General features: G+C 37.3%; 1 protein-coding gene across 4 annotated transcripts in view; it reads right to left on the bottom strand.

The window, feature by feature from the left end:
• Positions 1 to 12,253, bottom strand: part of LOC115626253 (stathmin) — a 94,011-nt gene that overhangs the window by 42,641 nt on the left and 39,117 nt on the right. Inside the window, exon 1 of one of the 4 annotated variants that reach the window (XM_030521556.1) lies at positions 10,759 to 11,306. The exons of 1 other annotated variant lie outside the window; for it this stretch is intronic. In XM_030521556.1, the coding sequence (XP_030377416.1) occupies positions 10,759 to 10,837 (79 nt within the window). In that variant the 5' untranslated portion in view covers positions 10,838 to 11,306. Of the gene's footprint in view, positions 1 to 10,758; positions 11,307 to 12,253 lie in introns of those variants that run through there. 2 more of the 4 variants (XM_030521551.1, XM_030521552.1) reach the window with 2 other exon arrangements.

Consider the following 12,253-nt stretch of genomic DNA (forward strand, 5'->3'; position numbering starts at 1 on the left):
AGCTACCGAAGCATGAATTTGAATTTGCTGAGCAAATGGGAGACCTTAACCAAAAATCCATTTGTCATTTCTCACCAGAGAAGCAGAAGCAAAAAATGCAATGGTTGGAATACTTGTGTATTTATTCAGATGCATTACCTATCCGACAAGTCAAAAGCTTGGCTAACCAAATTTACAAAAACATAAAACAGACACAACGCACATTATGCAAACACACATTCACAATCAGCATACGGGTATAAGGCTCAAGCATATGATATGCGCTGCATACGCCAGACCAGAGTCAGGATGTTGGGACCCTATGTCCCGAAACTTGTTTCCCTACGTACAGTCGTCGCGCATTGCGGGTACGTGCTTCTATTTCGCTGTCTGGGCGCTTAATGCAATTTTCTCCAACTTTCCTGTAGCTTCTCCCCATTCTCCCATTCTCTGTCCAAGCAAACATTTCAACATGGCTGCTTCCTCTTGACTATTTTCACCAACATTTCCTTTGCACAACGGTTTTTCATTTTTATATTCGTTTTATTTCATTTTAACGTTGACTGTAGGTTTGGTTTTTTTCTTGTACTTTTATTTCATCATTTCCCCGCATTTTTACGTTGGCTTTTGTGTGCGCGTAAATTGCATTTGCACTATTTCTTCTGCTCTCTTGGCCATCATTCATAGCCCTCCATTTGCCAGTCAGCAAGCCAGCCTGTCAGCCAGCCTGCCTGCCTGCCTGACTGTTTGCTTATGCCGCTCATGTCAAATGTCAACTGTTTTGTCTATTTGCCGCACACTCACACATACACACAGTGAGAGCGACCCTCTCATTCAATACCTCACCTCTTGTCTATCATAAGAATGTCGCTGTTAAATAATTCATGCATTGCGCGACTTTATTCTCCCCCCGCCACGCCACAGCTCGCATCTCATTCAGACACTTAAACAATGACACTGACATTCGCATAGTGTGCTCTCGTTTTTTGCTCCGTAATTTTGCCCATTGTCGCAGCAAGGGTTATGCGAGGCAGGGGGATGGGTGCTTAAACAAACATACATACATATATCATAGGTGGGTGCCCTTGAAGCAAACCTCTTACTAAAGTGAATTCAGAAGCAGCGCACAAATTTGTTTCTGACCTAAGTGCTTAGCCCATTAACGTACTTATGTGGAAAAATATTTAGGAAAAGTTTTTAAAAGAGCTTTCAAAGCGTATGTAGATAATTGCGGTTCTCCGTGTTGCTACGAATTTTCATCAAAAATATATTCTGGTTAATGAAATTATTTTAACAGGAATATATAAAATTATGAATGAAATAAAATGCCCATCACTTAGGTACTTGGTATGAGACTCACAGAGAAGGGCGGCCAAATTATTTATGTGCAAAAACGTCCAGTGAATTTAGGCGGCCACAATAACGATTTAAAAGGTTGAACAAAAAAAACATAATTATAAAGTTGTTCTTTTTTATTTAAAAATAATTATAATATTTTTCTCCCATTAGTAAGCTGCAAAGTCCACAGAAATGGGGAAAAAAGAGCAGAACTCTTGCAAGTGCAGCTTTTGTCTTGAATGGGACATGTTTGAAGACATTTAACTTTAAAAAAAAGTAGAGAACGGACGAAATAAATCTCTATAAATTATATTACCTTTTCAATAAGAACTGTCTGTGTTTTTAAATATTTGTGGCCGGAGCGAGTCAACTGTTAACCTTTTTGGCCTTGTCAGCGGCATAACTCAGCTTTCTTTTTGAATAAGACAGAAGCAAACAATGTTTGAAAACATTTGTCTTTAAAAATAGTAGAGAATGGGCTTAAAAAAGCACTTTAAAATATATTACCTTTTCAATTAGAACTCATTGTTTGGTAATATGAAACGAAAATATTTGACAAATGTCTGCTTGTTCAATATTTGTGGCCGGAGTGAGTCAACTGTTATTATGAATGTCTTTTTGGCCTTTTGAGCTAATGACTTTTTTTTCCTACTCCAATTAGGAGAAAAACAATTTCAAGGACCGCAAAAATAAACAACATACATACATATTATGTCAAGGTCTAACGAGTAAAAAACAATTTAGTTGAGAGCATTTTATGTATTTCTAAAACAAAGCCACAAAACATTTTTCTCACTTTCAATTAGGAAAATTCATTCTTGCATGCAAAAACCAACGAACATTAACAAAAGTCAAGGTAGAGTAACTCTCCAGCGTCCCACACAGATGCAGATGATTTACCTTGCTGCCTTCGCACTCACACACACACACACCCACACATTTTTTGGCTTTATCTTCAAGTGGCAGGCAGTCATTGAGTGACGATGACATTGCCTGGAATTTGTTTTTTTTTTTTGGCCACTCAATGGTGCCTGTCAGAGGCCTGTCATTTTTATCAGCACCTCGCACGTTGGCAACCCTTGGCACACATTTTTAAATAAAATGTGCAGTCGGCATCCTCAAGTGAATTTGTTGGCTCTGTTTTTTTTTTTTTTTTTTCATTTATCCGTTTTTCTGTTTGGCCCCCATTACTTGGTCAATGATGAGAGAGGTCCACCGAATGTATATATGCAACTTCATTAATTCGTTGGCTGTCGTGCGAGAGCGGCACACAAAAAATGAAAATTAAGTAATGTTATGTATGCGTCTGTTACGTGAGCAACATGCTGAAGGCGCCTAAACAGGGGCGCGAGCGCCTACAGTATAGGCAACACATCGTAATATGGAAAAATGTGGTAGCTACGTGACAGTTGAGTAGCACGCCGTCAGTCAGTCAGTCAGCATGAAGTAGTAGACGAGTAGTAGCAGCAGTAAATGGAAAATAGTTTCGCATAAGGCGACATATGCGGTTCGAGGCATACTTCCATGTAGTACGATGCCAGAAAACTGAGTTAAAAACTTGTCCTGAACAGCTGCCAAATGCAGAGAAACTTAACAAATTTTATTAGCATGCCTAGCAGCTGAGTTATTCGAGTGTGTTCGCATGTTATGCGAGCAGTTAAGACTGAAAAATGCAGCGAAAACGCGAGCAAATCGATAATTTAAGCAGCTAAAATAGTTTCAGTTCTTCATTACATTCATTCATGGTTTTCTTGATTCAACTACAAGAAGTTGGAGCTGAATGCCTGTGGGCCTGCGTGTCCAGGTAGTGGATTTCCTTTTGTAATTCAAGTGCTTTATGTGTTTAAATGGCAAAATGACACACCAGAGACCTGCTGGTTGGCCAACTGACATTATTTATGACTTTGACAGTTTGCTGAAAACCGACGTGAGAGCTCCAAGGTGTTAGCGATGCCGGAAATTAAAACAGACAGCCCATGTTAAAAGAGGCGATGACCCAGCATGCGAGTTTGTCAAATTTGACAGCTGTAGAAACGTGTTGGCCAAACGCAAACAAAAAAAGGCTAACAAAGTCAGTTTAATTCGAACATACTTGTTCCGCTTCTGTACTCTAATATATATATTCACTGTTGCGTGTCTATAGGAGATTAAGTCAAGCCTCGACCGCTTTGTGCCAAATGTCAGCAGTTTACCTAAAATGAGCGACAATTTCGCAATGGCTTACAGGTAATTGTTTTGTGGTTAGACTTCAAGCACGTAATTGAAATGTATGCATTGGCGAACGATTTCAAATACCAGCTTGCTATAAAATCGATTCGCATGCTTTCGAGATTGGGGAATAGGTTGAAGACGTGCTGACTTACGAGCCGACAGTTCTAAGCTGACTTTGAACCATTAGCAGCATTTCCTGCTGCCTATGCCTAATGATCCAACCAGAGTTGTCTCAAAAATAATCCCAATAATCACTGAAACACACACACACACACACACACACACAGAGAAGCTAGCCAACTCAATGGCATCAGACACAATTACTGGGACTTTCAAGGCTAACACGCGCGGCGTAATACCAACAATAATAACCATGAAAAAATACGCAAATTACGGACAAATATATGTTGTTCTATATATATACGTATACTACATATGTATATTGTTTATGTACGAGTATATACACTTACAAAGACAAAAACAAAAAACAATCACGCAAACTTGCGCTACAACGGCGGGCTGCATTCAAAACAACATTTTCACAAAGGTTTCCACTCCTAAGAACATTGTATTCATACGAATACTAAATGTTCAGAGTCAGAGAAGGGCAGCGCGAAAAACAAGCACAAGAAATCGATTCCAACTTAATATGTTGTTGTTCAATTCAATAAAAACACAAAGAAATGACTAATTAAAGAGGAAAAACAATCCGCAATGGTAAATTTTCTTTAAATATAATTTAAATAAAATTTTAGTTTCAAAAACACAGGTGAATTAGAAGTATTTTAAATGCAGAATAAAGAAAATTATAATGGCTAATGTATCACGTTAATCATAGATGAAGACAGATAATATATTCAGCTTGGAAGACTTTAAATTGACAATGAGCTAAAATTTTGTTGAAATAGTAGCTTTTGCCAGCATATTGTGTGCATTAGGACGGGGAAATAACCGTTATTCCTGCCCAACATGTCGATTAATACAATCAATTTAATAGCCACAACACTTAAATGTCAAGTTAGCGTCGTTCCATTTCGATTCGATTCGATTCGTTTCGTAACGACTCGTGTGTCAAATGTGGTTTGATTGCCAACTGGCGCCTTGCAGACGGCAGCAAAAAGCGTGGAAAAAACAGTTAACAGGACTTTTTTTTTCTTTTTTTGAACAGCAATAACTGTTGTGGCTATACAAATACGAACTGACAGCAGCTTTGACGTGTGTATGTGCGTGTGTTTGTGTGTGTGTCCACGCTAGTGGCGAATTCATGTAACTTGTAGCTGCCCCCATGTACATACTATTTGTATGTACTATGTGTATGTTATGCATGTGGTAGTGCGTGTTTGTGCGTGCTCCGACTTATTTGCGTATGCACAACAAATATGGTTGGAACAACAGCTGCTCAAGGACATTTTGTTAATGAAACACACGCATAGTTAATTTGCTGCTATAGAAGCACAGCCATGGCTGTGGAGCTTACGCTCGTGGCTTGTTTTTTCCTCCTTTCTTCTTGTCCTTAGCTCTAGCTAGCTTTTTCATGTCGAAGACTTTCAGCTACACATGTTGGGCTTAACTGTATTTTTATGTCTACACAGAACATTATCTTATGTACCAGTGCTTGCTAGGATGGTTCGTGATTTAACTGCTCTAATAATATCGTGCAAATGCAATGCATTTAGTTGGGTTTACATTAACGTCAGTCAGCTGCCTTTCCCACTGTGCGTGTGTCAGCTTGAGTGTCCATTTTGTCATTTATCTTAATTGATTTACGCCTCTGGGCCACCGAACTTGCAATTCAAATGTGGCTCAGACTATCTGCTCTTGTATGTTAGCATTAATGCAATTTTTGACGATTAAATCAGAGTGATGTAATTTATCTAATTGCCACGGATTATACTAAGCATTTGAAGCTAATGAAGCACAACTGTCTTACTTGATTTTGTGATAAGTAGTGTGCTGTGTATTTTGCAGGCAAATACATTTAATTGGTACAGCTAAGAGCTTATAAGCTGGATAAAGAAGATGATTTCGTGTGGTAGAATTGTAAGAAATACAATTACATATATTGAACATCGCTATTTTCGGAAGTATACGGAAAACATTGTGATTCCTATTGGAATTCTAGACTAAAGATGTATGGATAGTTATACAGATTCCTTTATCGTGTTGAATTGTTTAAAGAAAGCGGGGAAAAGTTCTATTAAAAAATTTAATTAGTTTACCAAAACATCTTTTAAAATAAGATTCTTTTCTTCTTACAAACGTATAACACAGAATCGTATGTAACCTTTATTTCGGTTAAAAATTGGGACGTTCCATTGAGGTTTTCCGCTTTAAAAGTAAGAATGAATAATTCTTCCGAACGAAGTTCTACGTAATATATATGCTGAAAGAACGATTCTTCATCTAAATATTTCGCACACCAGCTAGTATGTATATGCTAATGCATTGTTTTATGGCTTTAATGCTTTAAATCTAAAAATGTTTAATTTTAAGGTAAATGAAAATACCAGAAGGACATTGTGTCGTTCGCATTCTTAAAAGCCTACCTGACAACAAAAACCAATTTTGGACCAAAGTGAGGGGAAAAAAGTAGATTATATGCCATGATACATATATATAGAGCAACTATAAAACAGACACATGCAGTATATTGTTGATTTTTGTATTAAGGCAGAAACTTAAACGCTATGAAGTAGGCAATAACAATTTTTGCGCTGTCGTTGTTGTCGTTGATTCTTCCCCACTGTTTCTTTTTTTTGCTCATGTTGTTTTTGTTGTCTGCTACTTGCCGCTTTTTATGGAAGGCGTACGCCGCACGGCGCCAACCAGCCGGCAAAAAGAACACCATGATGAGTCATCGTCCTCATCCATGGAATTTAATTTTGGAGCTGACAATTCGCCAGTTAGCCAGGCCTTAAAGCCTTAAACCATTGGCCCAGCGGCTAAAGCTTATTGTAATGTATATAAATGGCTATATTACATTGCCTTTTACAACTCAGTTATACGTTGATTTTATTTATACGAGTATTGTGTGCTTTGTCGATGCGCTCGTGAGTGTGTTGCCATTTATGGCTATTAAAACACAATAATCGCCACAAACATTCCCATACAAAATCACACAAACACACTCCCTCACACACATACACACACACACACATACTCGTACGTACATACATAAATAATAAGTTGGCCCAATGATTGCGCAATATGCACACAGGCCGGCGAGCACACAACGAACTATGAAACGACATTCATGATGACGACAACAGGGGCAGGGGCAGCGGCAATGGCAACGACGACGGCGACGACGACGTCTCATGTAGGCAGTTATTGATTTATTGACAGCCGAGATTGCCGAGACGTTAACATGGCAAAAAAAAAAAAAATAGTAAAGGCAGGTTTACTTTTTACTCTCAGGAACAGTTACTTTGGAATAACATTAAAATAAGGCACTTAGGGATTTTCCGCTTAAGTTTGGATACAAATTAGCCCACGTATTCGTATGAAGAAGTTTGCGGGGAAGAAAACGGAAGCGGTATAAATTCCTATTTACAAAACCTAATAAACTTTGGACGAATTTCCAACGCATCTAAATTCAAACTTAATAATTATATAATTTTTAAATTTTTATTTATAAAATCCAATTTACAACTAGCATGCCTTTTAGGTTTTCCCTAAAGAGTGGTTAAAAAAAAATAAAATAAATTGATTTATGTTTTCTTACAAAAATATACAAATCAGGAAATTATTTAGGAAGAGTAATTTTTGGTAGATAACTCATTTACCATTAAAAAAATAAGGCTAATGGCATGGAAGCAATGTGGGGAGCACAATTTCTTTAAATAATTAAAATTGTAAAATCAACATCAATTGTAAAGAAGTCTGCAAATTAACACCGTCAAATAAACACCTTGGCCCTTATCTACTATTACTTCTAGCCCACTGACATGATCCTCAAATGCTAAAAAAACATATTAATTGAAATGTGATTGTTTCGAAAATAAATCACACATTTTGTTTTGCTTGTAACGTATCAGTTTTTAAACTATTTTGAACAATATGACTGCTCGACTTGTACAAAAATTGTTCACTTAGCACTAAGCCCATTGTTTTTTTTTAAACTCAGTCCTTTCTTCTTTTTCTTTCGCTGTAGAAAAGTTAAATAAATTATTAACGATGATCTTTGCGTATTAAATGGAAATATCTAGAAGTTCGATTGCTGTGAATTATTTGTGTGATATTAAAGCTCATGTATTGTGCCCCTATCTTCGACAAAGTATCATAAATCTTGCGCAGCAGCTGTCTAATTGCTGTTGACAGCTGCTTTATAGGCAGGATCCTAAAGTCAAGTCTGCAGCAGCCGTTGCCATCAGGCAGCCCGAAATTAGCACACAACATGCCCGAGCAGCGAATTCGCGTCAGTTCTGACACATATCAATTAAGCACGCCCTTAAGATGTTTAATTTATGACATAACAACACACACACACAGACACACAGACACAAACACTCACATCCGGCAACACCTTTGGCAGAGGCTCACATGCGCCTCAGAGTTGGCTACAGTAACCGTTACAGTATACATTCTATATTGCTGCTTATTAGACAAATAAGTTTTAGAACATATTAAAAATGTGATGGTTTCAGCTACGCACCACTTCTTTAATAATATTATTTTATTTAGTCTTAAACCTTTATTCATTTATTCCTTTCATTTATTTCGTGGTACATTATTCATTTAACATTATTGCTTGGGATGCAGGTTTAGAAACTGAATCCGGCGCTTAGCTTGTAATGGATAGGTGAAAATATATTAAATATTGAAATTATATAGTTTCAAAGTTTGTTTAATAATGTTACTTCATCTATTGCTATCATATTTGAAGTCAGATTACTAAAACTAGTTTATTTACTTTATTTTAATTATTTGTAGAAGTATAATATACTTTTAAAAGGGGTTTTGGGATCATTGAAAATAACAAATCTGAAATTTTCAGTTAAGGTAAAACTAAGAAGTTAGTTGAAACGACAACGATTAATCCTCTTGGAAAAGCAGTTGCCAATTATTGCATTTGAGGTGACAAAGGAACTTATACAACTGTCTTGTTTTGAGCGCTTGTGATTGGAGTTCACACTACGGAGGCTGTACTGTGTATCTCTCTCAACTCATCTGCCCGCTGTTGGCGCTGTCAAGGTTAAATGCTGAAATTTTAATTTGGTTGCGCTGTGGCGCTCTTCTAATTGTCAGCTCTCAAAGGGCAGACCGTGGGGGTTAGGATGGGTGTGGGATGATTGCACATTCATGCACATGTGAGTGTTCCTCGAAGCTACACCTCCTCCTCCTCCCCTCAATTTGTATACGTTAGTGGGCCCCCTTTACTTTTTGCTCGCATTTGGCTTGGAAAATTAGATTTCCTTTCTGCAAAATTGCAATTCCGAATGCCTTTTTTGGCATGCTGAACAGAGTGCCAACAAAATCAGCCCATATACGAGGAGGGGGGCTGAGAGCTAAAGCATGTGCAAATGAAATATAAAAACTTTAGTTTTCCCTGGTATTTTTATTTAGTTTGTTTTTTTTTTTATAGTAGCATACCATGTTTGTTCAAATATTTTGAGGGGGTTGGCATTTTAGGAAACGGTAGAATGGGCAAAACAATTTGCAAATGTAACTTAAAATCCAATAAAGCTATTTCGTGCTGACGAACAAATTAGGGAGATGTGCTTGCATGTTTTAATTGCAATAACAATGTGCAATAAAATTATTATTATTTCTTCTCGGACTTTGCTTTTGAAGTATTAATAAGGGAAGGCAGGGGCCTTGCCTTCTTTAGTAAAAGAAGAAGTCAGATCTATCTTTCAATTAAGCAGTCGCCACTGAACTACAACTAAAGGCAAGCTATTATTATTTTCATATTCATTTTTTGAATCTAAACTATATAAGTACCATTTTCTTTTTTGGTCTATGACGCAATTTTCTTCCTTTTTTCGAAACGCATTTCATATAGAATTGAAAGCCACCATGCTTGCTGTTAATTAGAAGAAGCTTGCCATAGGATTCTATTTCTAAACGATATGTCCAGATTTCATATACCCATGAATACAGAATTATTACTTAAGGCTAGTTTTAGGCTCATATATTGCATAATTCTTATCATACATACTATGAACTATGACAGAAGATCCAACTGAGAATCAGAAAAGGTATTTGTTTTATGGTGAAAGGAGGATATTTTTAGAAACACATTGAAAGATTTCGCTTACTCATTATTATGACCAATTTTGTATTAACAAATGAGTGTAATATTAATATTATTTGTTCTGAATTTATTTTATTTATTTCATATCGAAATAAAAAGATCGACATAGAATGAAATGTTGGTAAGATGTGGAATGACAAAGATAAGAAGATTACAGCAAGTGTATTATCATCTATCAAGGAACAAGATTGCAGTATATCGCTTTATTTTAATAAATGAACCAAATCCAACCAAAGATTATGATTGCTGAGTAGCTGTTTCCATATTTGCAGTTGTATTAACTATGTGGACTATTTAGTTGAACTTTTGAAAGGCACATGAGAAACCGCTACCATTTCTCCAATCTGGCAATAATACATGCTAGAGACTGTTACTAGACAGTCAGGATATCCCAATACTAAGCACGTAACATGCTTCAACCAATTTATTCCACTCAATACGTGGCAACCTCAAACGGAAGGTCAACGAAGTAAATGACAAAGTGGTATATGGACAACAACAATTTGAAGACAAGACAAAAACTTTTTAAGCTACACAACTTGCCTTCATGGCTGACCGACCGACCGCCGCCTGCTTCTCGCAACCCCCCGTGTCAACAAACTGACGCAAACAGCTTTGGCATACGTAAGCAGCAAAAAGTCGAGTTTAAAGAGTGTTGAGTGTGGGGGGAAATACTCCAAGCCATGAACTTTGACACTAGGCAGTCCGAGCAATAAAAGCAGAACTAAAAAATAGACAAGCACAATAACAACAACAAACAGAGTTCTATTTGACCTTCGTTGGTAGAACACACGCGACTCCTGTAGCAAAAAAAAAAAAAAGAATGTCGGCTAAAAGAAATGCTAATACTCGCATGCAGGTAATAAGTTTGAACGACTTGTTATTCAGCCAAATTGTTACCAAGCTAAATAGTAGTAGTTTTGGTAGTAAGAACGACTACTATTTTCCACATTTTCTTTCATTCCTTTCCTTACCCGCTGGCAAAATTCCCGGTGCTCGGCAGGTATGGCAGAAGCACTGCATTACCGAATCGCGTACTAATCCAATCAGCATGTTGACTATTTTTATCGAATGTCGTAGTACGTTAGGGAGTAGATTTTTATTTACTGTTTTTAATTGTCGCTTTGCGCTAAATTTGAATAAAACGGGATATGTTTTCTCTTCTCTGATGCTTACAAAATTCCACTAAAATATTCAAATACGAGTACTGTTCAATTGTTGTTTTGTTTGCGTTTATTACATAAAAAACTAATGACGTATTTGTATTTTAAACAGTCTGCGACCACTTGCTGCTGCTTTATTGTTGTTACTATTGTTGTTGTTGGCTAATTTTGTGCGCCAGAAGACAAAGTAAATATGCTTTATGTATTAGACGTATGTATGTTGTTGGTGTTGGTGTTGTTGATGCCGCTACAACTAAACTAATGTGGTGTGTTTATTTATTAATCTTGCAGTTTTTTGCAATTTATGGAATTTTTGTGTTTTAACGACGCGTTTCTGCTGACGCTATTGTCTCGCAGCAAAGAGAGTCACGACACGGAACGTAACGAGCGCAACGAACGACAAAGACAAACTAAATTATGCCCATGTTAATTTTTCAATAGCTGGCGCCTTTCTGCTCACCACTCGCGCTCGTTGACGTCTCTAAACGACGAGCGGGCGAGCGACCTAACGAGCGAGGGAGCGAGCGCACGACAAGGACAATGCACAAAAGGACAAGCACCGACTTTGGGGAGCAGAAAAGCTAACGGCAGTGGCACATAGCACCCCCAAGGCAAGCAGAGCAGAGCAGACAGCGAGAGCGAGCGACCGTTCCGTACGAGGGGTGAGCACAACTAGACAAAATAAAGAGCAAAGTTCTAAAAATTTCAGTAATTTTCGAAAATATTCGAAAATTAAAGACTAAACTGCATTTAAATTAGGATTTTTTTTTAGATTTTTCAAGACAAACATGGAATTTTTTTCAAAACTGTACAAATATTTGCTTGTTGGAGTTTTACGAAATTTCGAACACCTTTCTGGAATTCGCTCTGCACATGCGCAATAAAAAGTAGAGAGCATTCAGTGGGTGGCAAACAGTCTGACTGTGAGTTCCATAACGCAGACGTTAAACCAGAATCGGTTTGACAGAGAGAGAGAGAGAGAGAGAGAGAGAGAGAGAGAGAGAGAGAGAGAGAGCGAAAGAAAACGAGACCGAGTATGGGCGCACCACTGCATGATTGGGGGGAGTGCAGTTCAAAAAGCCGGCTGATTTCATATTATTCGAAAGGTTTGGGCCATGTGTGTATGGCCTTACTAATATTTCCACCATTTGGTAAAATATTTTAGCAAATTTTTTAGAAATACATATATAGTTAGTTTATTGTTCTTTTGTATTAAAGAATATAATACCTCCAATCAAGGATTTTGATTTCAGCAATGCAATTTTTGGTTGGTTGAACTTATTGCTAGAGCTATAAAAGTTGCAGG

Source organism: Scaptodrosophila lebanonensis, unplaced genomic scaffold (genome assembly GCF_003285725.1).
Source record: "Scaptodrosophila lebanonensis strain 11010-0011.00,11010-0021.00 unplaced genomic scaffold, SlebRS2 tig00000085-arrow-pilon, whole genome shotgun sequence".
NCBI lineage: Eukaryota > Metazoa > Arthropoda > Insecta > Diptera > Drosophilidae > Scaptodrosophila > Scaptodrosophila lebanonensis.